Below are 26,147 nucleotides of genomic sequence, written 5' to 3'. Positions count from 1 at the left end.
GTGTCAGCTACTTAACTGGTGTCATTTTCTTTATTCTTGTGATTCTCAATATGTGCTACGTGTATAGAGGACCCGCCCCTCGAAACTATCCTCTCTGTAGGATACACCAGATAAGGGCATTGCACCTTTTGGGGAGCCATTGTTAAAGACAGGAGAGTACCTTCCATGTGGGGATGGGAGAAGGTTGGGTACCACTGTCTTCCCAGGGCCACGTGCCTCTTGACTACAGGGTTCCACATAACTGAAATATGCATTTCTGTAGTTCTTTTGCATGTCTGAGGGCAAAAGTCGATTTTGTTCAGGAATCTAGGCTTTGCAAATGTACCCACAAGTCCCCGCTGGACACAAATCTGTCCTGGAAATCCAACAGCGGCACACGTGTTGGACAAACATTTGACGCCACTGTCATGTTGTCCTTCAAATATTAAAAGGAGCTTTGCCCACCTAAGCCTTGCATTTCTATAATCTACCTACTTACCAAATTTCAGAGACATCTTTCAAAGAACAAAAGATCTTCCTATTGGAATAGGTTCTCTGCTATCTTATTTTAAGATGCCATAATTAAATTTAACATTTTTTTGAGTTGTATCTATTCCAAACTAGATGAAAACCAGCCAGATTCTTCCAACATAGGATCAATAGAGATGCTGAGTGGTCCTGTATAGAACAGAGACTTAACTTTGATGGATTAAAAACAGTGACTCTCTCAAATATCGCATATAGAGATCCAATTAGTAATTATCTTAGGTTGGTGCAAAAGTCATTGCAGTTTAAAACGTTCAAAATAATTGCAAAAACCACAATTACTTTTGCATCAAACTAATACCAGAAAACTAGGAATATTCTAGACTGAATATGAGAAAAGTGTTCTATTTCTCAATAATGTTGTTTTGGGCAAATAGTGTAATTAGGAATGACCTAGTTATGGAGCTTTGTTGAGAACATATTCTCAACTTTAATAAATCTTATCAAGGAATAGAATGTCTTTTAGATTAGCTGTTATTTTCCTACCATTATCTTATCTATGTCAAGTTTTAATTATTGTAAAAGAACAGCTCATTACAGTTTTAAACATGAACTTTAAAAATGCAGGACATGCACATTCTGGCAGAGTTAAATTGTCTGGGATTCTATTAACTTGGCATTTGCCTCACTTATAATAAGTACAAATATTAAATTATGTGATTTCAGTAACATGTGTAAACAGAGATGTTTCATCGCATTTACAGTAGAAATTATGATGAAGAAAAATCTTATTTGCTTCATTATATACCTTTTGTTCTTACCTCTTATTCACTGAATGCTAAGATTCTATGCTAATGCTAAGATTAAACCACATGTATTTTTTCTATCTTGATGGTAGCCTGATTAAGCAGAATTGTAGCAGGATGAGATGCCATTTACTCATTTTATATTACCTTTTATAGCTGTTTATTTTTATGGAACAGAACAAGCTACATGATCATGTAGTTATAACATTTTCAAATTTATACTGAAGTTTATTTTCAAAACTTTTTAATTACGTAATAATAATTTAATGGGTACCGGCTGTGTGCTAGGCATTTTCCTTGCACATCGTCCAGTTCTTCCAATCATCCTGAGCTGGGGTTAATATAATCCCCTGTTTTATAAGTGAACAAACTGAGGCTCACAGAGGTTAACTGAGGGTGTGCCACGCTGAGGTCTGACTGCGGCCCCTAACGTGATTTCTGTAGTGTACCACATTGTTGCTAGAAGTTTTCCGTACAGAAAAATATTTGACTTAAACTACTTCATAACCCTTGAAATTAAATACTCAATCCTATAAAGTTCCGTGTGTGTGTGTGTGTGTGTATTCTGTAGATATCACTTGTTCAGGGGGTCTTTAACTTAAAGTTAATGGATCTTTGGGCTGCAAAGAAGGGCTTCCGGGGCTCCATGAGCACTTCTGAAATTGTACAATGTTGTGTATATCATATTTGTTTGGGGAGCAGGTCCCTTTCTTTCAACTGATTCTCCAAGAGATCTGTGCACGGACCTAAAATCACTGGGACTCCTGATCCAGTCAACCCCGTTCATTTCAGCGATAAAGAAACTTGAGTTGCAAAAAGCATGTGCTGTGCACAAAGGCGTCCGAGAGCGGCCACGTCAGAGCCAGGTCAGAGCGGAGCTCTCGCTCATCAGTGTTCTTTCCTGACCCCGAGTGCTTTTCCCATCCTGACAGAGAGGTGATGCTAACCTCTGCAGTCAGGCAGCCGTGTTAGTGTGAGTCCGAGCCTCTCATGGCCCTGTAGCCATTGTCTCGTTACAAGGTACAAGCTGCAATCCTCTATTCTAGTATGTGCAATCTGTAAACTGTTACACGATTGCCCATTAAGTCATTAGGTAGACTGACTTTGCAAATTGTAATGTGGTGAATATACTTGGAAATATTTCTAGGTTTTCTGCAGGCCATGCCTCTACATTGATTGAAATCTTCAAATAATGTTACATACAGCATGTGAGTATGTGAGATCCTATGGTATTTGAGGTACAAATACTGTAGAATACATATGCGATCAGGTCAATCGGTCTTTTCAATTCCAAGCATGATGAACAATAATAGTTTTACGAGGAAAAACTCTAGCTAGCTTTTATTAGCCAAGCAGGAGTACTGAGCTTTTCCACCCCAACATAGTCTTTGCCCTCAGATCTTACTACCAGGGGAAAGACCTCCAGACCTTCATGCAGTTGCAGATCCTACAGAAAATAGTCGGTTTGCACAAAACCATCCCTCAAGATTCTCAACAGAGGGTTTGTATACCCTAAAGCTTTTAATAAAACTAGCATCTCCAATTTTTAAAATAAGTGCCATCTGCCATACTTTGGAGCACTTCGGTGATCGGGGAGAAGATAAAGAATTGCCAACGTGGAAAAATAGAATTAATTCTCTCAGTGGTTTGATGCCAGTCTTGGAAGATTTTACAAAGGAAGTTTTCTGCTGTATTACTAAGTTTCTGTCAGGCTTATATTTAACTTAAGCGCTATTTTCATTCAATCCCCAAAACAAAAGATTTGGAGTTTTTCGATGGAGAGGTAGGGTCAAACAGATGAATTCTGTGAAGTAATTGGGATCTAGCCAGAGAAGACGGAGGAAATAAAGGTTTCTCAGTTTTCACAGTTTATTATTCCTTCCTTCTTGAAACACCTCCCTTAACTTCCAAGACCCATGAATTTTCTTAGTTTTTCTCTTACCTCCTAGGCTGCACTTTCTCAGTCGTCATTGCCAGGCCCTCCTCTTTCCAAGCCTGAAATGTTGGAGGGCGCCAGGGCTCAGCCCCGGATGTCTTCTCTCTCCATAGGCAGTAATCCTGTTCTCTCTACACCAAAGTGCTGATTACCACCCGTTTCTAGCTCTAGCCTTGGCCTCCTTCCTCAACTCCAGGCTTATCTAACAATCTGCTTACTCTGTATCTCCATTCAGTTTTCTCAAAGGTATCTCAAACTTAACCGATCCAAAAGCAAACCTTTGATTCCACCCCAAGATACACTGCCCCTCCTGGATCCTCCCCACCGTAGTTAATGAAGTCACCACTCACCTCATTGCTCAAGCCCAAACCCCTGCTGTGGTACCTGACTCCTCTTTCTCTCAGACCCTGTACCCAAACCCCCAACTTCAAAATACATCCAGAATTCGGCAACTTCTCACCACCCTTCAGCGACCAGCCTGGTTCAGGCCGTCCTTCTTTCTAGCCCATCTTCTCCAGTAACCACCTAACTGGTTGCTTCTCTACAGTTCTTTCTCCACCCAGCAGCTAGACGGTTCTATGAAAAGGTAAGTCAGATCGTGTCACTTGTCTGCTCAAAACCTTCCAGTGGCTTCCTCTCACATGTGAACAAAAGCCAAAATCTCATCTATATAACCCTCAAAACCTCCCATGTCCGGGCCTTGCCCGCCTCCCCCTCCTCTGCATTTCCCACCCACCCTTCCCCAGGCGCTCGCCCTCGTCCAGTCACATTAGAGGAGCTGCCTCCCGGTTCCCCAAGCCTGCCAACAACTGCTGCGTGCAGGGGTTTTGCAATTGCTGTGCCCTCTACCATTAATGCTCTTCCCACATCATTTACCTGGTTTGCTTCCTCCCATCATCCACATCTCTGCTCAAACGTCTCCTCCTCTCCAGGCCTTTCCTGCCCCATCCTGTCCAAAAGAGAACCCCCACCATTCCATCTCCATCCCCTCACTCCATTTTTCTTTGGAGCCCTTCTCACTATCTGATGTTAACTTTGATTAGGTTATTATGCGTGTGTCTGCCGTTAGCACGTAAGCTCCATGAATGCGGCGTTCACCACTGTAGCCCCAGTGCTGTGAACAGTGCGAGGCACATAGTAAGTATTGGGTAACTATTTGTTGAATGAATTAATTAATAATATCCTAGACATTGGATCTATTGCCGTTGCTTATTCTCTTTCACTAAATGCATAAATATTCAGCTGGCCTTGTGATACGTTATTTTTTATTGGTTTAAGTCACTCCTTGCCTATCTGGCCAAAGCTTATGTCAGTTTCCTAGCAGTAGAAACTAAGGGAGGCAGAACCCTCATTACCTAGTACCACACCCTAGTGTTCTGATGAAATCAAGATGCACACAGAACTTCAGAATACTCAAGTTTGTTTTTTCTTGCATTTTTCCACAATTGACATACACTGGACAAGTCTGTTCAAAAATAATCATAAAATCTGGTATACTGCCTCAGTTTCCGTAGCATAGCTGAGAACAAGATTGGGTCTGGGAGAAACAGACAAGTAAACAAGCCTGCACTTTCCCATTCCCTCTCTCAGATGCCATCTCATTTCCATTTAGGAGGACTGACACTTGTGTGGATGGCTGTCACGTTCTTTTGTGTTACAACTCAAGTCATCAGCTCTGGGGACACTTGCCCCACCGGCCTCCAGGTTGCTGTCGATTGCTAAGGCCTGCATTTCTGGCTCCTGGGCCACTCCTCAACCGCTTTTCATGGGAAAAAGGTGTAATAACACAGAGCAAATAAAATTCTAGTAATTGCCAAAGATTGGCTTGATGTTCTTACAGTCATCCAGTTTAGTGGTTCCCAAACCTGATTACTTAACAGAATCATCTGGGCAGCTTTTTACAAATACAGATTCCCAGGTCCGTCTCTAACTCTGGTGTGGTTTACACACCCTTACAGTCCCTGGGGAACTGGGAGGCAGCTCCTCTAATGTGACTGGACGAGGGCGAGCGCCTGGGGAAGGGTGGGTGGGAAATGCAGAGGAGGGGGAGGCGGACCAGGCCAGGACATGGGAGGTTTTGAGGGTTATATAGATGAAATTTTGGCTTTTGTTCTCATGTGAGAGGAAGCCACTGGAAGGTCTTGAGCAGAGAAATGACGTAATCTGACTTATCTTTTAATGGAACCATCTAGCTGCTGGGTGGAGGAAAAACTGTAGAGAGGCAACCAGTTAGGTGGTTACTGGAGAAGATGGGCTAGAAAGAAGGACGGCCTGAACCAGGCTGGTCGCTGAAGGGTGGTGAGAAGTGGCCGGATTCTGGATGTATTTTGAAGTTGGGGGTTTCACTCACCCTCTTTCTTTCTCTCTCTCTAGCAGATCATATATAATCCTGGTGATAATAAGTGCCATAAAGCGAACAAAGGAAGGGTAGAAAAATAGTGGAGATGGTGGGGAAGGGTTTTCTGAGGAGGTAATGTTTAGTGTGCCATGGCAAGTATTAGGGGAAGAACATTTCGGGCTGGAAATAGTGTGGTGTGTTTACAGAATGAAAAACACCTTATGGCTGGAGCCCAGCAAGTGACTAGGGGACGATTGGGGTGTGGCTGGAGAGGGTGCCCAAGGCCACATCACGGAGGCTTTACAGACCAGGATGAAGGGTTTGGGTTTTGTTCTCAGTGCGCCCGTCTCCCTGTGAACTTTGAGCTCTGTGTGTGTGGACAATGGATTGCAGAAGCACAAAAGTAGAAGCTGTGAGACCTGAAGCCTGTATTGTCCTCTGACGGCAGAGGGGACTAACATGGTGGCACCCCAGATGGAGAAGACAAGGTTTCAGGGCGTATCCTCATATTTGAAGAAAGTCAACAGGACTTGCTGATGAGTGGGAGGTGGAGTGAAGGAGAGAATGGGAAAAGCAATGCCGAGGGGCTTCTACTGAGTGCCCTGCTTGCCTCACCTGTAAAATGGCAGCATTAAGAGACCTCCTCACTGGTTTGGTGGTGAGGTGATATTTGTAAAGCACTAAGAGCAGAGCTTGGCACATGGTAAAACACTCTGTAAGCATTAGCGGGGATGTGATGATGGTGATTCGAATCGTCCAAGGTCACACAGCTGGTCAGCAGCAGGTCCAGGACGCCAAGCCAGGGCTTGCTTTCTTGCCTGCTTCAATTACCGTTGAACTTTTTTACTTATGCACACTCTCGGTAGAGGGTTTGGTTGTCGTGGTACATGATAAGTCACACATCATACCATATGAATGTCACACCAAGCACGATAAATGACTGGGTGTTCTGTGCAGCCTGGAATTCCAGGCTTTTTTGGCTGGCCATAAAACCATGCTATGTCAGACAAAACACAGGACCCAGATAGTGGGGGGGGGCGGGGGGAGAGGGGTACAGGAAGAGAGATGGTTTGTGGATAGATTTTTTAAATATTAGAAGAGCTATCTTCCAGAATATAGAGGTGCTCATGTTGCACATGCTTAGGCTGGAGTTGGTAAATGCAGTGCAACGGGAGTCCTGCGTCCCGGAAGTCGTAGGTCAGCGCATGCCAGCAGAAGGAAAGAAATAAAGCTAAGAATGTGAGTGTAACTCTCCCAGATTGTCAGGTTCCTAGTGATACATCTTAAAGAAGTGTTTGAAGTGCTTCTATCTGTCAGTTTCAACTAAGCTAATTTTTAAAAATTGCTCTTTGTACTGTGCCTTTCTCATGAACTTCTGTGAATTTAATGCATGCAATATGTGGGGGGAAATCCTAGCAGCCTCACTTCCCATCCCCCCAAAGTCTGAGAAGCAGATTTTAGAAGCACACTGTTGCACCTGCACGAATTTTATCATGGTACAAAATGGACCCGAGACCACGTTCAACGTGTCTTGTTGGGAAGGAATTTCAGAAAGAAGTGAGAGAAAACGCCAACTCAGCCCTTCCTCCGTGCTGCTGACTGTCTGTTTTGTTGCACCTCTATCTCAAACAGCGTGGGGAGGACTGTTCTTCATTACCAGGGAATGTGAGTCATTCCCAGACTTGTGTGATTGGGATTCCAAAGCGTTGCTGTATCCGATGGTCTTATTAAATCCAAGTGTCAGTTCAGCCTTTCAGACTGTAGGGGAGAGCTCAGTTACAGCTGGTGACCTGGTTCTAGTTACCACACAGAGACACTGGCGAGAGCTGTGACCCCCTCCGAGCACCCAGCATTCCTCGTGGATGGCTGTTACCAACTGTTCCCGGATTTGGGGGTTTCCTGGTTCACTTGATGGGCTTCAATACATTTCAGCTCCCTGTTTGTATCCTCTTTGGGATCTGTATACTTTAAGGAAAAATGTTCTAGTGTCTGTGGACAAGCTGGTGCCAAGATTAGCCTAGTGTTTGGAGGGCACCTCATTTCAGATTTACTCAGCCCTAGCCATGTTAATTTCACTGTGCCCAGGGTCTAGCAAGACACTATCCATTTCCAGCTGGGTCCAAACAAAACAAATGAAACATCAACCAGAGAGGGAGGAGACTATAGATGTCGCCAGAAAATTAGTTTGCTCTGTCTTTTCTTTCTCCTAGAATGTTTCACAGCCAATGGTGCAGATTATAGGGGAACGCAGAACTGGACGGCACTACAAGGCGGGAAGCCATGTCTGTTCTGGAACGAGACTTTCCAGCATCCATACAACACTCTGAAATACCCCAACGGGGAGGGGGGCCTGGGCGAGCATAACTTTTGCAGGTAAGATGGGGCCGCACCGTACTTAAAAAAAAATCTTTGGTCTCCTCTTCTAATTCTTTCCAACCTTGCTCACAACTAGGGAAAGTATCTTTGTCTCCTTTAGGCCAACTCAGAAGGCCTTTCTCGTTACTATTTTAAAAATCTCTCTCTCTCTCTCTCTCTCTCTCTCTCTCTCACACACACACACACACACACACAGAGTCTACTACTCTGTTCAGTGAGATGCTTTAATACTGGTTTTCAGTGCTCTGCTTTCCTGTCTGATCACTTACGTGTCTTTTGGGGAGGGTTTTCTTAGTTGGCCCTTCCACCAGTGGGCAATACACAGACAGCAAAGCTTCTTTTTCATTTTTCTTCTTTTTTTTTTTTAAGTTTCGGGTGTACAAAACAATGTAATAGTTAGACATTTATAGCAAAGCTTCTTAAGCTGCTGTGATGTCACGGTCAAGCAGAGCGCCATTAGTGGTGCAAACCTGCCTCTGTTTTCGAGCACAAAAAAGCTGCCCTGCATGATCCCACTTTCTGCCAGGCCAGGATAACTTGCTCTGGGAGCAGCCGCCCTCAGATCTGTGCTATTTCCTTCCTGTCAGTAGACTAAGGTGTTTCTTGGCTCTTCACCTCCTGTCTGACTCTAGCAGGCGCTCTTCACCTGAGATCCACGATGCTTCAAATGTGTCCTTGAGATTTTCTGGGGAGATGTTCCATGGCTTAGATCAGATTGTCAGGTATCAGGGATCCAACACAACTTAAGAAGCACTGTTCCGTAAGGCCCAAAGCAGAAGTTCTAAGCACTTTCGGTGATAGCTTTGTTTTAGCTATTTATACCCAAGATCCTGGTACCATGACTCATGGTTCAGCAATGCGTTCAATTTAATTACTATTAGGACAGATGCAGAGAGCCTCTTGAGCCATTGGGACTGGGGAAAATGGTCGCTGAGTTTCACTTGAGCTACCCATGGTGTCCCCAGTTCCTGCAGTATGTTAGAATCTCAACCATGGCACTGTTGACCCAGCTGAGCCAACATATTTACGCCTTCACTGGGTAGTCCACACTGTTTACCTTCTGCCCTCCCCACATACCTTTGCTAACACTTGAGAGCCCTTGTGGTCGTCTTGGTCATCAGGCGTGCAGTCTTTTATCACTGTGCTGTCAGCTCTTTCCTTCACCTCTGCCCTAATTTGTCCCAACTGGCCATTCCCTTGTAATTGTGTTGTATTATTTTTTAGTTTGTTGCTATAAAAGTATTAAAAGCTTTTCCAAAAAAAAAAATCTCAAAAACTACAGACATATATTGTTTAAATAAAGTCCCCCATTTTACCTTGTCCCCTCCCCCCAAATCCTTCTCACCAAGCCCCACTTCCCAGAGGTAACAATTTGTATATGTGCTGCTTCTCATTTTGCTATCTTTTATGTTTTATTGCTAAAGTTACATGTGCTCATTAAGTAATTCTTTCACATTTTATTTTAAAAGCTATATATGTTCTTTAAAATTTTTTTTTTGGCATAATTAAAAATTTAACCCCACTCCATTTCAGGTTTATTTCCTTCCCCTAGTTTTTCTGTTCATAGGAATAGCTGGGTTAGGAAGGGGGTTTAGGAAGAGAACCCAGTGTTTGTTTTTCGTTTTTATGTAGTTACTTATATTGTTCTTCGAAAGTATCTCTTCGTGGTGGGCTTCTGGTTTATTCTATTATTCTGTTGCTTTCTATCAAGCATATCTCCTCAGAAGAGCTCCTGTTTTTAGGTCTGACTTGAAGGTAAATTTGAAATTTCCAATTAGATTAAATTTATGTGGAAAAAAAATCTTTTCTTATAGATTAGCACACAGTTCTCCCCTCGGCTCCCAGAAATGCACTAGTAAATATCCGTTAAGAGAACAGTGACAGCCGGGTACAACCATCTTCCTCCTTAGCCCTAGCCAGCTGCAGCCCTCTCCTGCTTTGATTTGATGGAATGTACCAGACCTGATCTACCAGTTTATACTTCAGAAAAAGAAAGCTGAAATTGTTGATTGTTATCACATCAGAGAGTCTGGGCCTTTTGTTTTTAGCCCTGCAGTGAAGTCAGAGATGAATTGCTTCTTCTCTATTAAGCTATCCTGGAGCTTTTCAGAATGGTTTTGACATTGATAATAAACAGTTGTTTTCTAAGGTCTTTACCAAATACTACATCAAAGCTGAACACTGAATAGAGGGAGGAAAATGACAGTGAAATACTGTTTAAAGAAGGGCTTTTGTACAAGTTCTCCTACTTTGATTTCTCAGCTGACATCTGACACCATGTTTGTCTTGTGTGATGTTTCCAGATCCATCACAGTTGAGATGTCTGAGAGATGGCGAGTGATGGGAACACACGTCTCTGGGCTCCACGTATCTGGATTAGAGGGGAAGGCCGAGAGACCAGGGAAGAGCAGAATTGGCGCTGGCACCTGCCTTTGGGCACAAAAAAATGAAAGGATCCTTTGTATTTTAGGGCGGCTTATCTTCTGGGCCACACAATAGGCTTATCCCTCTCAGGCCTGATAGGGGTTGATCCAAAGCTCTGGCTGCTGGGTTTTTATGCCCATTTCCGGCCTAACCGGAGTGTCAGGTTTCCAATATTCTGAGTCTAAATAAAGGGAGCTTGGTAAGCAGTGAAGAGAGAACGAGGCTATTCTGTGTGTCTAGTAACCCCTGCCATTTATTTTTTTGTCTGTTTCAGTGGTGTTGCCCATTATTATCATGGCATCTCTGAGTTGAAAAGACCTTAAAGGGCATTTATTCCAAGCCACTCATTTAGAAATGTGAAATAAATCTTTTAAAATATTATTGCTATATTAGAAGTTGGTTCCAGGGTTGCAGGGTTGTATGTTCTGACTGAAACTCTTTGGCATAGTTTTCTTCAGAATTCTCTGAGAAGTTAGTATTTTGAGGTAGGACTTTCTATCAAACGTAAGTTGCCCAGCCCGATCCTGGTGAAAGCTTATCAGTGGAGTCTATATTATGTGAATTTTATTTTATTGTTTAAAAATTACACAGTCGGTATTCATTGTAGAAGAAATAAGAAAATAAAGAGAATCAGAAAAGAAAAAAAGTTAAAATGACCGATAGTCCCATCATCCAGAGATAAATACTTTCAAGGGTTTGGTGTGTATCCTTCCCTAAATATGTCTTTTTAAATAATGGGATGGTGTCATCCAGCATGGTTTAGAACTACCTTTTCAAAACCCTAACAAGACATTGTGAATATCTTTCCATATTCATAAGAGTGTTTCTACACCACATTTTTACTAGCTGCCTAGCATTCCCTTATATGACAATCACATTTATTTAAGCAATCCTTAATTGTTGTTTCTAACTTTTTTGAATTATAAAAACGCTGTGATGAAAGTCTTTGTAAGAAAAGAGTGCCTTAGAATAAAGTAGTAAAGGACAAATTGCCATGTAAAAGGGGTTTGCATATTTTTAAGGGCCTTTGACTCTAATCACCAAATTGCCATCCTGACTGCGTCATTCACATGATTATGAGCAGTATCGAGGACAGCTGTGCTCTCTCAGCCGTGGGACTTGCTGTGTGCTCACTTAAGGTGCCAATGCAGTTTGTCATGATCTGTTAACTGGTCAATTGTCCTGGTTACTCTGTAGTGAATTTGTGTAAACATATAGCACCTTACTCATTGCTCCCCTACCCTCCCACCCCCAAACTCCAAAGTATATGTCAGAGTGGATAGATACTACCAATTATTTCTTCTTCATAAGCAGTAGCATTGAGGTACATACTAATTATTAGAAATAACAGAAGTGGAAGCAGTCCTTTTTGGTAAAACTGAAAAGCAATGAGCCAGTTGACTTAAAACAACGGAAATGTCACTAGTGTGTCCTTTCCCCCAACAGAAACCCGGATGGAGATGTGAGCCCCTGGTGTTACGTGGCAGAGCACGAAGATGGTGTCTACTGGAAGTACTGCGAGATACCTGCTTGCCAGAGTAAGACTCTAATGCAAGTTTCGGGACACTGAACACTCAGAATGCAGAGTGGAAGGGCACTGCCAGAGGGCAGGTAGTTCAGGCAGGTGGATTTCATGAAGCAGGTAAAAGGAGAAGGCATTCTGGGCTGAGGATTTTCACTTCTCTTGTTGAGGCTTTTCAGAAATGGCAATGCCTGGTTCCCTCAGGACCCCATTTCCTTGATGGATAAACCCAACCAGAATTTCTACTTCTACTTAATGTTTTCATGCTGATTCTTTCATGGATAGACATGGCAACAGCTCAGTAGCAAGGCAGAAAAAAAAAGGTACCATGTACTTTTGGGAATGAACTTTTTTAGAATGAATAAAGAACCCCTTTATAGACAATAAAGCTAAGTTGTGACACTACTTATTATTTGTATTTGACATACTTTGTCCCCTGAAAAATGGTATTCAGTAAGTACCTAATTAGGCACCCTCCAAAGCCAACGTGATAATCCTTTTCTCACATTCGCATAAAGATGTTCTATTGTTTTTATGAAAACTTACAACTTGTCCCTTTCTACTACCAAAAAACCAGTTTCTACAGCCTTTTACCACGAAGACTGTTTTCTAACAGTTTCACTCGTTCATTCCTATATTCAGTGTTTATTATACGCAAGGTACAAAAGGCAAAAAGATACCCTGATCCTCAAGGGATGTATAATGTGGCATGGGATCTTAGAAAGATCCTTTAAAACAAGGTAGAAAATATTGTGGGAAGATTTAAAGTACAGAAACCAAAACTAAGCTTGGTACTGTAAGGAGTTTACTAATGTAGTGTTTGTAATAATCTTTTTCAGTATGCCAAAGGAGCAGGGGTTCTCAGTTCCTAGAGCTGAAGAAAAGGACAGCCCATTCATAAGAATTGTACCCGGGTTATTTTTTCCTCGTTATTTAAACCTACTCTTTGCTCTGTTGTCTTTCTCACGCCTCAGGTCGGAGGCTGTGTGTGTATGTAGAATAATAGGGCGGTTTGCCTGGGACCTGGGACCCTCTCACTCACGCCCACTACAATAGCCTAAATTCTGATGCCTCAAGGGGAAGGGGCAGCCACTAAACTGGTGTCAGGCCCAGTGCTCACTTTTCATAAGTTAAACTTCCAAATGTCTCCACTACCTGGCAGTTAGGCCCTAGCTTCAGGGTCCTTCCAACGTGAGTATGTCTTGGTTCAGTCCTAGAATTGAGCAAAGAGTAAAGACCAGAAGAAAGGGCTTTGGCTCAGTCTACTTAATCAAATTTTTAAAATGAAAAACATCTCATTTGGCTCTAGTTATGTAAAGAAGAAAGGGGCAGGGGGAGAGAGGAAAGCAGATTTTTCTCGGTCCATTTGTTCTACACAAAGATAGCCTGTTAGTACCAGCCTATGTCATTCTCTCAGGAATGGCAAAGAGGGGATTTAAATCTGGGCACTTTTATTTGGAAAGATAATCCTCAACTTGCATTTATAAAAGATAATTTGGGCCAGTGGGAGCTGACTCATATGGTCACTGAAACTAAGTTCCAGAAGAAAGAATTATAACAAAATGGTACAAACCATCTAGTACCCTTCTAATTCATAATATTTGTTGGATGTGCCTCACTGTTCCAAAAAAGGAAAATTAAATGTCATTTTTTTTCTTACGGCTCCTTGTTTAACCCTCTCAAAGCTTCTAAATCTGGCCTTGAAATGGTCTGGATAGGGAGACTTACAGAAGTTGGGAATGAGAACTGGGGCGCACCTAGTTTGGGGGAGTGTCTAGCTTTGGTTCTTTGGAAAACCCTTCCGTTCACCCTGTGGGCCCCAGAGCTGCCCGTCAAGCTGAGCCTCAGCCCTTGAGTCTGACAACATTGTGCATCTAGTGTGTCTGATTAACATAGCTGAGAAACCGTCCTGTGATATTTGCAGCAAGAAACCTTGGTAATTGCCTGGTGGACTCATCCAAGATATAGCCTGCCTATTTTAAGCCAGTTTTGTCCTATTTCTGGATGTGGAGTCATAATTTTCATGAATAATACTAAACCTCTGTGTGAAGCCCACTATTCATGATTAGCATTGAACTTCTCATACAGGAAAAGGCCTGTGACATGATCAGATTCCTGAAAGTTCATATCTGAATATAACAGACCCAGCAGGAGCCAGGGGGAATGAATGTTAGGGACAAAACAGAATTTGGTTGAATGGTGGGCCATTGTGTGGAGACCGGAATCTCTGCCCCTCGGCATGTTGCGTAAAGAGCTAAAACAAGCAGGGAGGCATAAATGAAGTATGACTCAAAAAGGGGGCCAAGAGAAATTTGGACTGTGCTCTTGACCTATGTAGCACGGATCAGAACTTACTTGTAAAAGAACAACTCCAAGGTAATTGGATTTGCCCTTCAAACCATTTCTCCTAGTATGTTTCCCAGAAACCCCAAGTTCTTAGTGCAGGGAGAAGAAATACAGATTTTTTAAAGCAAATTCCAACATCATCAAGTTTACCATCCCTCTAGGTCCCACCCTCTAAATCTCTAAGTCCTGCTGGTTTGGCTATTGAGGGGGAAATCATTTGGCTTAAAAATTCAGTCTTTGCATATCTCTCTTTTGTTAATTCTCACCATTCGAATTCCGTTTATTTCATTGCTTTTCAGAAGCCTGCTTATATAGACCTCAGCCTGGGTTTTGCTTTGCTCTATTTTACCTGTAGGTTCTTCATAAAAGTTTTGTATGGTTTTTAAAAGTAAATCTAGTTGTGAGTCAGGGAAGGAGCTGCAAATGGCATTTAAGACTAATATAATTTTTTTCACATAGCTGATTTGGGCCTGAGGCCACAGGCATGACAAATTTACCCTCTGAGCTCCGAGAGCTATTTTTGTTTGCTATAAAACAATCACTTGATTTCTACAAATCCAACCTAAAAATTCATCTTTGAAATAATCAGGGAAATTTGAATATAGACTATTTATTACATTATATTAAAGAATCACTTTTATTATGTATAACAAAGTCCTTTGAAATTAGACACGTACTGAAATATTTGTGGTTGAAATGATATAAAAGAAAAAAGTGGTCATTTGTTGATGTGGGGTGATAGACTCATTATTTTTTCCTACTTTTGTGTATGTTTGGAAGTTTCCATTGTAAAATATAAATTGTATAATATTTTAAATATTAAAAAACATACATACGTACAACATGCGAAGTATCTGGATTCAAATATATAACATGATTAACCTAAATTATAATCCTTTTACAAGTAGCTCACAGGTATCTGAGTTAGTTATTAAAGTCAGTGATTACAGTTTTAGTTATTAAACTTATTAAAACTATTAGTTATTCTTTAAAGTTATTAAAACTCATCTAAGTTAGTTATTAAAATTAAAGTTAGATATTAAAGATAGTTCTTTAAAATTAGTTATTAAAGCTTAAAATCACAAGGACTTTAGAAGTTATTATCTGTGACAAATGACATTTTTAACCTCCGACCATCTGCCAGACCTTGTACAACATACGAGACACAAGGGTGACATGGTCTGCAGCCTGTGGGGAGCCCCTAACCAAGGACACATAAACAGGCATATGCAGGACACTCTATAATAAGTGAGATGAGGAAAAGGTTGGGTGCACCAAAGAGGGGCATCTGCTAGGGGTGGGAGGCAGGGGCTACTGTTTGTCAGAGTGTCCAACAGGGCTTAGGACGCAGTGGGGTCTCAGGGCGGGGCTTCCCCAACTTGAAGGTTCCTTATAAAAATGTAGTAGTAGCTCAATCACCAGGGATCTTATTAAAATGAAGGTTCTGATTCAGTAGGTCTGGGACAGACTTGAGACTGCGTGTCCACTAAGTCCCTGGGATGCTGGAACTACAGGAGCACACTTTTTAGTAGGCAGGTTCTAGATGTTAGAGTTGGGGGAAGCAGGGAGGACCGAATTATTAAGATTGCCTTTTTAACATGGAGGCAGAGTGTGTCCACACACACATATACACACGTTCCCGAGCAAAGTTACTGTTGCCGGGACAGAAATTTTAATAAGGCAGGCAGGATATGAGGTCTGAGAAGAATTAGATGTGGCCAGATAATGGCAGGTCTTATGATCTGTGTACGGAGCTTGAACTTGACTCAGGAAGATGGTAATGAGGCTGAGGAGGGTGTGGAGTGTCAGAAGGAGACCTTTCTCCATAGCTTCCTAAGCCTCTGTATTAGGGATGTCGGGCCGGGTTTCTTCTCCCTCTTAATCCATGAGAAGTTCTCTCGTGATTGTTTCCTTCACACAGACCCACCCTAAGAGGACACCAGTGGTAGCACCTCTGCAGTATGGGACCTTTGGTCGCTGTTAGCCAGCGAGTGACCTCACTGGCTCAAATTCCTTTTAATTCAATGACACCCTGACCTTGTTAAAACAGGTTTGTTATTCTTTACAAAAATGCAACCTAAAAAGCAGGATATGAAAGCTTCCAACTAATAAGAGTTTTTAAAGTTGTCTGTAGCGTTTGAGTAAAAAGCCAAAGGCACTTGAACAGTGGTGGTCAAGGCATTCCCTCAATTATAGAAAATGTTTTGTTCGTCAGCACTTTCTGCATTTTAGTGTCAGCACTGAGTTTTAGTATGTTGTAGTTTTTATTTAAGCTCTTACTGGGTACCTACTATGTACAAAGCACTTTATCTTATTTAACTTTTTCAACAATCCTGTGAAGCAGGTGGTATGCCCACCTCTCCCCTCCCCTCACCATTGTTCAGATGAGAAACCTCCCCCCCCACCACCATTGTTCAGATGAGAAAATGAGGCTAGACTAGTTATGTGATTTGATGGTGATTACACTCAGAGCCAAATAGGGTTTATTAATAAATCTAGGACTCCTAATGGCAAGACCAGTGCACATTCCTTCCAGTACTTGAGAATAACCCCATTTCCTTTATTTCTGTGAAAACAGGGTCCCTGGGATGGATCCAGGCTACTGTTGAGGTCATTCTTGAGAATTTTCTTTGTGGATTGTTTGGGAATTAAAGTTTGAAATTCTGATGGTATGCCGAATTATTAAGATTGCCTTTTTAACGTTGTGGAAACCAAAGGATTAACTCAGTGGCGACAGAGGGTCTGCAGTTCAAGCTGTTAGCTCTAAGTCATTTTCTTTTCTTCTTTGGGTTTGGGAAATCCAAGCCCCAGGAGTAAAACAGGCTGCAATGTATCCAGGAAGCATTTGCTGCACAGCAGAGCTGCTCTGTAGAACGTTGGGCCGTCTCCGCGGGTGTTCCCAGCCCAGCTGTTCTCAGCTGGGAAGGGGCTCCCCAGGATCGGACCCTTTGCATAAAACACTGCATCAGGCAGCCATGTCCAGGTCTCAGGGTCTCTCCCAGCACTGCGTCTTTATTGCGTGGGCGGAAGTTCACCTTGAGAAAGACTCATCTCTGTGCATCATTAACACTTTACAGTTAAAACAAAACCTCAAACTTTAGCCAACAGCCAAAGCAAGATCAAAATGAACATTAATAATACAAATTGTGCAATTTTCCACCTCGTCTGTCTTTCCATTACAGTTACTTAATGTTTTTGTTTAATTGACCCCTTTAGACTGCCCAAACTGTCATTGTCAGAATCCTGTTTTTTGTTGTTTATTCTTGCTTTATATGAGTAGTTTTGTTTTCCCAACTAGACTAAGCTCTTCCAAGATAGGAGCAGGGGGGGCTCTGGAATTTCTGTGAACGAGAGGCTTACTTTAGAAAGCGCAATTCCAGAATTTCTTTTAAAGCTGTATTTGCATAGCAGGTACCCTCATTTTACTTGGATTGTATGTTATTTATGGAAGGGGGCTGATGGAATTCTTGGGGCTTTCCTCCGGCAAGCCACAACACCTAGCCCAGCGGAGGCCATAACAGGTGCTCATAAATACTCTTGATGATGTGAAATCGTGTGTCTCCCCATAGATAGAAAACACAAGCTAGTGGAAAGAATGCGGACTTGAGAGTCACACCAGCTTAAGTTTGAATCATGGCTCGTTTAATAGCTTACTGCAAAATGACGCTCCCCTGGGCCTTGGTTTCTTCATCTGTGCCTTCCAGGGTTATTTTGAAGATTAAATGAGTAAAACATGCATGATCCTCAGTCCAAGACGTAGCACATGGTGGCATGAAAGTACCATCAGGTATTGTGGTGGCCTGTGCTTCACTTAAGGGACAGACTATCCCTGGAGTGTTCCTAGCATCTAATTCCTAAACAGGGCATTCCTAACCTGCGTGTTGTTTCTGTCCATTCCTTTTTTATCCGACTGACCGTGGGGCTTTGTCCCGTGCCTCAGCATCTGTGGTGGCCGTTCCCCCGGGGCCTGATGCATTCAGAGGCCCTGCATTGGTTCTTACAGTGCAGTTTTATGGTTTCAGATCTGGCATATAGACTCGATGATTCTTTGTTTTGGGCAGTGGATATTATTTAATTTTCCATTAAAAATATATAGACTTTCTGAACCAAATGGACATTTTCCTCAGTGACAGATATAGACTATATTTCCGAAACGCTCTGAAGCACAGTTGTGTAAAGCATACTAATAACTTTAAGAGGGGAAATCACTTAGATCAATAAGGGTGATTTTACTGAAAATCTTTACACCAGCACTTACTGGAATATACATATTATGTATAAGGAATATACATAAACATAAGAAATAGTCCCCACCCTCAATCTTATGATGTAATTGGGACTCTGAGTTGCAGAAATAGGAGATCAGCCCACCAGTTATATAAATAAGATTGAATTATGATGTAGAGTGCTGAGGAGGAGAGGGCTCAGGATGGGTTCTGGAGATTGGAGGCATCATCACGGTGACGGCTGAGGGAGCGGGGTGGGTCAGAGCACGCCAGGGCAGGGAACAGCCTGACAGACTTGGAGGAAAGGCACAGGATTATTGTGCGTGTGGGCTGGGAGCCAAGCTGCCCGAGTAGAGGAGTGGACAGAGAGGAGCCAGGTCAGACCTTGAAAGCCAGAGCTGATTAGATGACATGCTGAAAGCCCTGGTTTAGGAAAATGAGCCCATTTACAGGATGCATGGGAGGAAGGAAGTTTGGGGAGGAGAGGATAGGTGTAGATTTCTCAATCCAGAGGATACGGGCCTGGGCTATGATGGCAACAGTGAGATATAGCAGGAAGGGTTACATTCCAGATACATTTAGGAAGAAGACCGAACTTGATGACAAGTGGAATATATAAGGGATGAAACAGCAGGAAGAGTAAAAGATGGCTCTGTGGTTTCTTGCCTGGGGTATTTGTGGTGTCCCTGAAAAAAAAGTTCGTCAACAGACTGAGCTCTTCTTCCAGGAGACACAGCTGTATCATCCTCTTGAACTTAGACTGACCTTCTGTTGAGTAAGGTGTTTCAGTTGTCTGTTACTGCATAACAAGCTACCCCAAACCCTGCTGACTTAAAACAAAAACAGATTATCATTTCTCCTGCTTCTGTGGGTTGGCTGAGTTTCAGCTGGGAGATTCTTCTGCTCCTCTCCTGTGGGCTCTGTGAGGTGACTGCCTTCACCTGGGGGTCTGCTGGGGCTAGGACGTCCAAGATGGCTTCAGGCCGCTACCTCGGTGACTGTTCTTTCCAGCAGCATAGTCAGACCTCTTCTATGGTGGCGGGCTTCCAAGAGAGAGGAAGCAGAAGTTGCCAGTCCTCTTAAGGCATGAACTCAGAAGTCCACCACATTCTATTGATCAAAGCAAGTTGAAAGGCGAGCTCAGATTCAAGAGGAGATGAAACTGATTCCAACTATTAAAGTAGGGAGCAACACACATGTGTGGGGGGAGGGGAGAAATTACTAGAGCCTCCTTTGGAGACTGTCTACCACATTACATAACCAGAAATTAAGTTTTAGAGAAGGAACTCCCACCAGAAGAGAACTACAGCTGTGATCTATCACGGCCATATGGGGATCAAGATCCTTGGGAACTCTTACTACCTTCCCCTAAAGGTAAAATTTCATAGGAGAAGAGAAGGCTGTTTACTTATTTGGGTGAGTTGTTATAGATTCAGACACACATGTAGGGCTGCTTGAAGGATCAGAGTTACTGAAAAGGAGAGTTGGTGTTTAGAAATCAATGTATGGAGGTAGGGTGAGGCCATATGGTGATAGGACGTGGGCCAAGACGGCAGCTGTCAGGTTCGGATGGGAAGTTGTAGATGGACAGGATGGGATGCAGTATGTTCATGGTCACGGGCCGAGCACGTGGAGGAACCTGCACTTAGCCCACTGATGCTCTGATGTAAGGATTCCACATGATTGGTCCTCTGATAGGACACCGATGGCATCGTTTCCTGTGTACTTGGTCCTTGTTCCCATGGAAGGGAGAAATCAGCCACTGAGGCACCAAATGTGGAGTCCCTGGGGCAGAAGATGGTCTCTGTCTCACAAGGTTAAATGACATTTAAAATAAGCAGAATCACGGCATTGTTTCTGAAGAAGCAGATTTTATTCATAAGAAAAAGTAGAAGATATTTTTCTGAGCCAGGGAAGAGTTTTCTAAAATGCAGGATCAGAACTTTGCTTCTGGTTTCTTAAATATCCCAGATCTGGCCAGAGCACTGGAACAGAAAATGCAGTAACAGTCAGGACTTCTCATGCAAATTATGAAGCTTTGTATTCAAATTGAGCTTTTACCATAATGGGCACACTTTCTGTCTTTGTCAGGAATTGTTTGATTGCCAGGAATAGACCTCAGAGTAACTTGAGCAAAAGAGATATATTGGAAGGACATTGGGAGTACATTGCAGAGTCAAATCCCTGTGCCCAAGACCTTGGGAAGAAAGTTTCCATTCTTCCCAGCTCTCTCATGGTGTTTCACCTCTGCATCTCTCTCAGCATGGTGTTCGTTCTTCTTCCTCTTTGTGGACCAGCAGAACCAGCTCACTTACCAACTCATGCGGTTCAAACATGGTCGGCTGCCTTAATCCCTACTCGACAGAACCCTGCAAGTCCAGTGCCTGCAATTCACTAACTGGATTCCCAATTCCAGCTTCCTGGGAGAGAGAATCTGGTGATCCCAGGGGGAGTCAACTGTGGCCAGAGGATTGGGTCCTTCTGCTTGTCCCCAATGAGCAGCAGTCGTGGGAGCAGCTCTTCAGAGCCGGTGCCGTGGGCAATAGGTGGCCCTCAGAAAAGGGCTGTCAGCTGTGGATGTGTGGATCTCCTTCACACTGAGGTCACAGTTATATCCAAATGTAGCAAGTGTTTAGTAAGCCTACTGGTTGCTTCCCAACAGTCTCTTGTGATAGTAAAAGAACAATAGTTCCTGGGTTAATCTGAGTAGAGAGCCTCCTTCCTCAGCCACCTCTAACATTTTTATCTCTGTAAAGAACCCTGAACATCTGAAGAGAATGCTGGGAACTAACTATCATGAGTTTTAAAGCATCAGCTATGATCCACAAGGGGTTTATTGTATTTTAAAATGATTTTTAAAAAATTGAATGTGACGAAGCCTCTTTGGTAAGAAGAAAAATGCATGACCAAGCCACAGGACTTTAAAGTGGTCTTGAAAGTAAAAGGGAATTTGAGCACAAATATCCTTTTTCAAATTGACTTTTCCTCCCTGCTTCTGGGAAGAGCCAAGGGTGGGACATGGTCTGGAAATCTACTCAGTTGACCAGTAATGCTTTTGAAGACTACATGACGTGTCTTCTCCAGCGAGACTTCGAGCCACACTTTCCAGTGCAACTCAGAGGGCAGTGGCACCCCTCAGAAGCTGGCCGCTGTCTCTGAGGCTGGCCTTGTGGTGCACAGAACATTGAGGGACCAGCGTGTTTGAGGATTCTGTCTTTAATCTCAGGGCGTCATTTTCATTTAGCTCCCCCAGACTAGCCCTGTCAGGAAAGGAGGCCAGGGACACCAAGAAAAAAACCATGGAGTGAGAATCCGCAACCCTAGAGTTCTATGCCGCTCTCCATTTCCATCTCGTATGCCCCCATGCAGGGCCCTTAATCTTGCTAAACTGATTTCTTCTCTGTCACATAGGAATAACATCGTCTGGCCTGCCTTCCAGAAAGGGCTATGAGTTTCATGCAAGATGTTTATGTGAAAGTGCACTGTATGCTAGCCAGATGTAAGAGATTAACATTTGAATATCTGGAATCCAACCCAGTTTTCTGAGGTGTCTGCCTTTGATTTTTGTCTTTTAATTCAATGCTATTTTACTTTTCTATTACTAAGCAAGTTGTTCCTGTTTGTGTGGTGAATGATGAAAGTCTTATTCCATATAATAATAAACACTATTTATTCAGCACATAGTATCTTGCCAGGTCTTGTGGTGTTTACTTTATTTACATTATCTCATTTTAATTCTCAGAAGAACCCTTTGAGTCGTGTATTGTTCCTCATTCCGCTGTTGATAAAATTGAGCTTAGAAAGGCTGTGGTGGAGGAGCCAGAATTCACCCTAGGGTCTGTCTGACTCCAAAGCCCACGTTTGTGACCGCTGCAAAATGCTGGCTGCTTCTGGACGGATGAAGGTAGTACCAGTGCCCTTCAGAATCGTGCCAAGTACCGGGAAGGGCGCAGGCAAAAACAACTCCTGAGCTCTAATGTGAATGGCAGAAAGTGGTGAGCATAAAGGCCCTCCCTCTTTTAGAAACGATTTGTTCTTTTTCCCCCCCTTCATATTTCAGAGAAAAGGCAGTAAGAATTCTTGCCATAAGTTTATTTACAAGCATATCTAGTATGTTGAGTTCAACAGTTTGATCATTTTTTCAAAGTGACTGCACCTCTTAAAAATGCTCCTCTTCATGTCTGTTTCATGGATTAACTAAAACGTCCTTATTTCTTAAGCAGTTGGTGTCTTACTATAAAGAAAGGTGCGGCAAATCCAGATCCAAAGTACACAGTCGTCATAACTAGTAACCGCCACTTGTTTTCCACTGAAAAATGGCACATTTTTCCCTGGGCCCTTGTCACAGTGGCCACCGAGGTTGTGAACCTCCGGGTGCTCTGTCCCAGCATAGCACTGTTGGACGCCCTGGGAAAGGTGCGGAGACCCAAAGCAGAGGAAATGGCGGGACCACACCAAGTCCTTGTTTCACGCCCTCGTTCCCCTGCGTGCAAGGACCAAAAGGGAGAAACGATTTATTCTTATTTTTCACACAGTTCTAATAAGCTCAATAGTTTTGTTCTAAGCCTAAGAAGGAGCAAATTAAGAAGAGGATAAGCAAAGACTCCAGGTGGTGACAGTAGCAGGAAGTAGGTGCCCTCTCGAAGACTCCTTTCAGTTCTAATGTTTTGAGGATTCAGCAGCCTTGACAGTCACTGAGGAGACAGATTACATGTTAAAGTCAGACACAAGAACATTAAAAAGCACAGCAGTCTGGGGCATTTGCTGAAGTACATTTGATGACCTCAAGCCACCAAGAAAAATTTAAAGTAGGTTAAAATAAGTTAAGCTTTTTTTTTAAAGAACTAGCTAATGCATTTTATTTATTTATGTTTAATTTTATTGGGGAATATTGGGGAACAGTCTGTTTCTCCAGGGCCCATCAGCTCCAAGTCGTTGTCCTTCAATCTAGTTGTGGAGGGTGCAGCTCACTGGCCATGTGGGAATCGAACCGGCAACCCTGTTGTTCGAGCTCATGCTCTAACCAACTGAGCCATCCAATGCATAGCTAATGCATTGTAGAAATGTTTCATCCAAAATGATAAAGATAAAATTTTAAATTTTAAAATTGATGGAAAACTCAGTTATCTAGAATGGTGTTTCTAGATAGCCAAAGAGGACAGGGAACAGGCAGGACTCAAAACCAATGGTTACTCGCTTTCAGTGGACGTTATGCAGATCAGCTCTGCTTTTCCATTTTACTCTGCTCTCTTCATTCACTGCTGCCTAAGAAGTACCTTGACCCACTCACTCCATGGTTTTAACTGCTGTCATCGTAGGACCTGTTTGTTTTAGCACACAGTTTTAGAGTACCTGCTGTGTGACCGTGACCATGCCAGGAATACAAGGGTGTGTGGAAGATACAATCCAACCCTTAAGTTGTTCCAGGCCAGCTGGGGAGAGACACATAAACAGATGTTTAGAATCAAGTTCAGCATAGGCTGCTGTATAGTACTACACAGCGGGGGTGGGAGGGGTGGTGGGAGGGCCATGGGGCTTTCCAGGGAAATTGAGGTTCAGGCTGCAGTCTTAAGTAGGGAAGAGTATATTCCAAGCAGAGGGAATAGCATGTCAAAGAGTCCAGAGGCCAAAGAGCAACATGCAGTGGGAAACTTGCACATACACTAATTTATTTTGACCTTCATCTAGAGTGTGATCCCTGGGACAAAGGGGTCATCCTGATGGGGGGAGGGTAAGGGGAACAGCACAGCTGGGCTGGGCTTGCCTAACAGGTGAGAGACTTTGGACTTGACCCTGGAAGGCAACCAGGGATCTCTGAGGGTTTTAAGCAGGCTCCCTGCAGACCTCTCCAGTTCCTGTTGCTTTTTTCTCTCTATCTCTGGTCGTATTCACTTCTTTTTGTTCCTGCAAAGGCCAAGGTCATTCTTACCTTATGCCTCTGCCCTTGCCACTACTCCTGCCTGGAATGTACTGTAAAGATTATCCCGGTTGTGGTGTACTGACTAGAGTAGAGTAGAGTGAGCCTAGAAACAGGGAGATGGAATAGGCCAATGCAGGGATCGGAGAGGAAAGGGTGTTCTAACTGGGGACGTGGCAATGTGGATAGAGACATGGACAGCTGCTGCAATATTTTAGAAGGTAGAATTGACAGTATCTGGCAAGTTAGGCAGCAAGGATGCCACCTCAGGCCATTGATAGTCACATGAATGGAGCAGCAGCATAGTGTGATCTGATTTGCAGTGATCTACCTCACGGTGTGTTTTGGGACCTCACTGCCCCAGGGGAACACGAGCTGCCTGGATTTGCTCACCGAATTTTTGTGAATAAAGCTTATAGGTTCCAGCTGCATTAATGCAGCCCATGGCCTTGTTGATGTCTAATCTTAATGTTTATGATTATGTGCCTTGGGCGCCCTATAAACTAATACCTAATAACATGCTTACTTGTGAGCATAATGGAATAAATGAGACAAAAATCAGAGTAAATGGCCAAGACGATCATGATCAAGTAGTTCTTATTAAGAACCATTAAACGTGTGGCTTGGGTTTCCATATGCAATGCGCCTTTAACAAACTTGGCTTGTATGATATGCCCTTGACTAGATGCTTAATTCACTGCATTTGTTTAAACTCTAAAACCCAACCATTCCCAAGTCAGGTCCCCACTGAATGCTAGATTCCTACTGCCCAGAGTTTTTCTGTTTACATTTGCTGCTATAGAGATTTGGTTTGTTTCCGAAAGATGCATTTTAACATTTGTGTGGTGAGCCACATTTGTTATATTTGAACCATGTGTGACGTAAGGGAGAAGGGTAAACACTTGGCTTAAAGGGGGAAGGGTGACTCTTGGTTAGCAGAGGTACTTCCTGCCAATTTAAAATGAGCTGGTTAGATGTAGATGGTGGTAGAAATTAAGTGTGTGTGTGTGTGTGTGTGTGTGTGTGTGTGTGTACATACATATACACGTACATTTTTATATGTCAGAAGACTACTGTGGATATAAAGCTTATTAAACTGGACCATGTTGTTTTCCAGCCTTAAACATAAAGGAAAAATGCTTTCTAAGAGTCTATATGGCTCACTTTGGAATTGAATAATGTATAACCCTTAACTGACCTAGAAGTGCTTCTAGAACCAGGCCTCATCCGTGTCTTATTATATCTTCAGTTATATAAATTGTGAGGAGCCAAATAGAGCACGTAGGGAAAGGGCTTCATCTGCTAGTGGAGTGATTCATAAATTAATAATAACACAGATGAAAAACTAAGGTCCAGAGAGGTTGACTTGTCCATGGGCCACAAGAAATCCATGGCTTCATTCACTAAACATATATTTAGTATGTATAATATAGGTGTAATAGTTACTTATTTCTGTAGAACAAATTACCCTGAAATGCAGTGACTTAAAAACAACACACATTTGCTGTCTCATACTTTCTGTGGGTCAGGAAGTCTGCACATGGCTTTTCCGGGTTCTCTGTTTCAAGATCTCTGATAAGGCTGCAGTCAGGTGTCTTCCAGGGCTGCGGTTGCATCTGAGAGCTCCACTGGGGCAGGATCTTCAAGCACACATGGTTATTGGTAGGATTCAGTCTTTGCAGAGACTGAACATCTTGGTTCCTTGCTGGCTGTTGGCTGAAGGCCATCCTCGGTGCTTTGCCACATGACCTCTCTGACATGGCATATTTTTTATCAAAGCATGTAAAGCCA

At 42.9% G+C, this 26,147-nt stretch overlaps 1 protein-coding gene across 2 annotated transcripts in view; it reads left to right on the top strand.

The window, feature by feature from the left end:
• KREMEN1 (kringle containing transmembrane protein 1) overlaps nucleotides 1-26,147 on the top strand; it is a 67,651-nt gene that overhangs the window by 10,646 nt on the left and 30,858 nt on the right. For both annotated transcript variants that reach the window (XM_074321735.1, XM_019743130.2), the window contains exons 2-3: nucleotides 7,756-7,918; nucleotides 11,792-11,883. In XM_074321735.1, the coding sequence (XP_074177836.1) occupies nucleotides 7,756-7,918; nucleotides 11,792-11,883 (255 nt within the window). The remainder of the gene's footprint in view (nucleotides 1-7,755; nucleotides 7,919-11,791; nucleotides 11,884-26,147) is intronic.

Source organism: Rhinolophus sinicus, linkage group LG16 (genome assembly GCF_036562045.2).
Source record: "Rhinolophus sinicus isolate RSC01 linkage group LG16, ASM3656204v1, whole genome shotgun sequence".
Lineage (NCBI taxonomy): Eukaryota > Metazoa > Chordata > Mammalia > Chiroptera > Rhinolophidae > Rhinolophus > Rhinolophus sinicus.
This window is presented reverse-complemented; position numbering and strand designations above follow the sequence as displayed.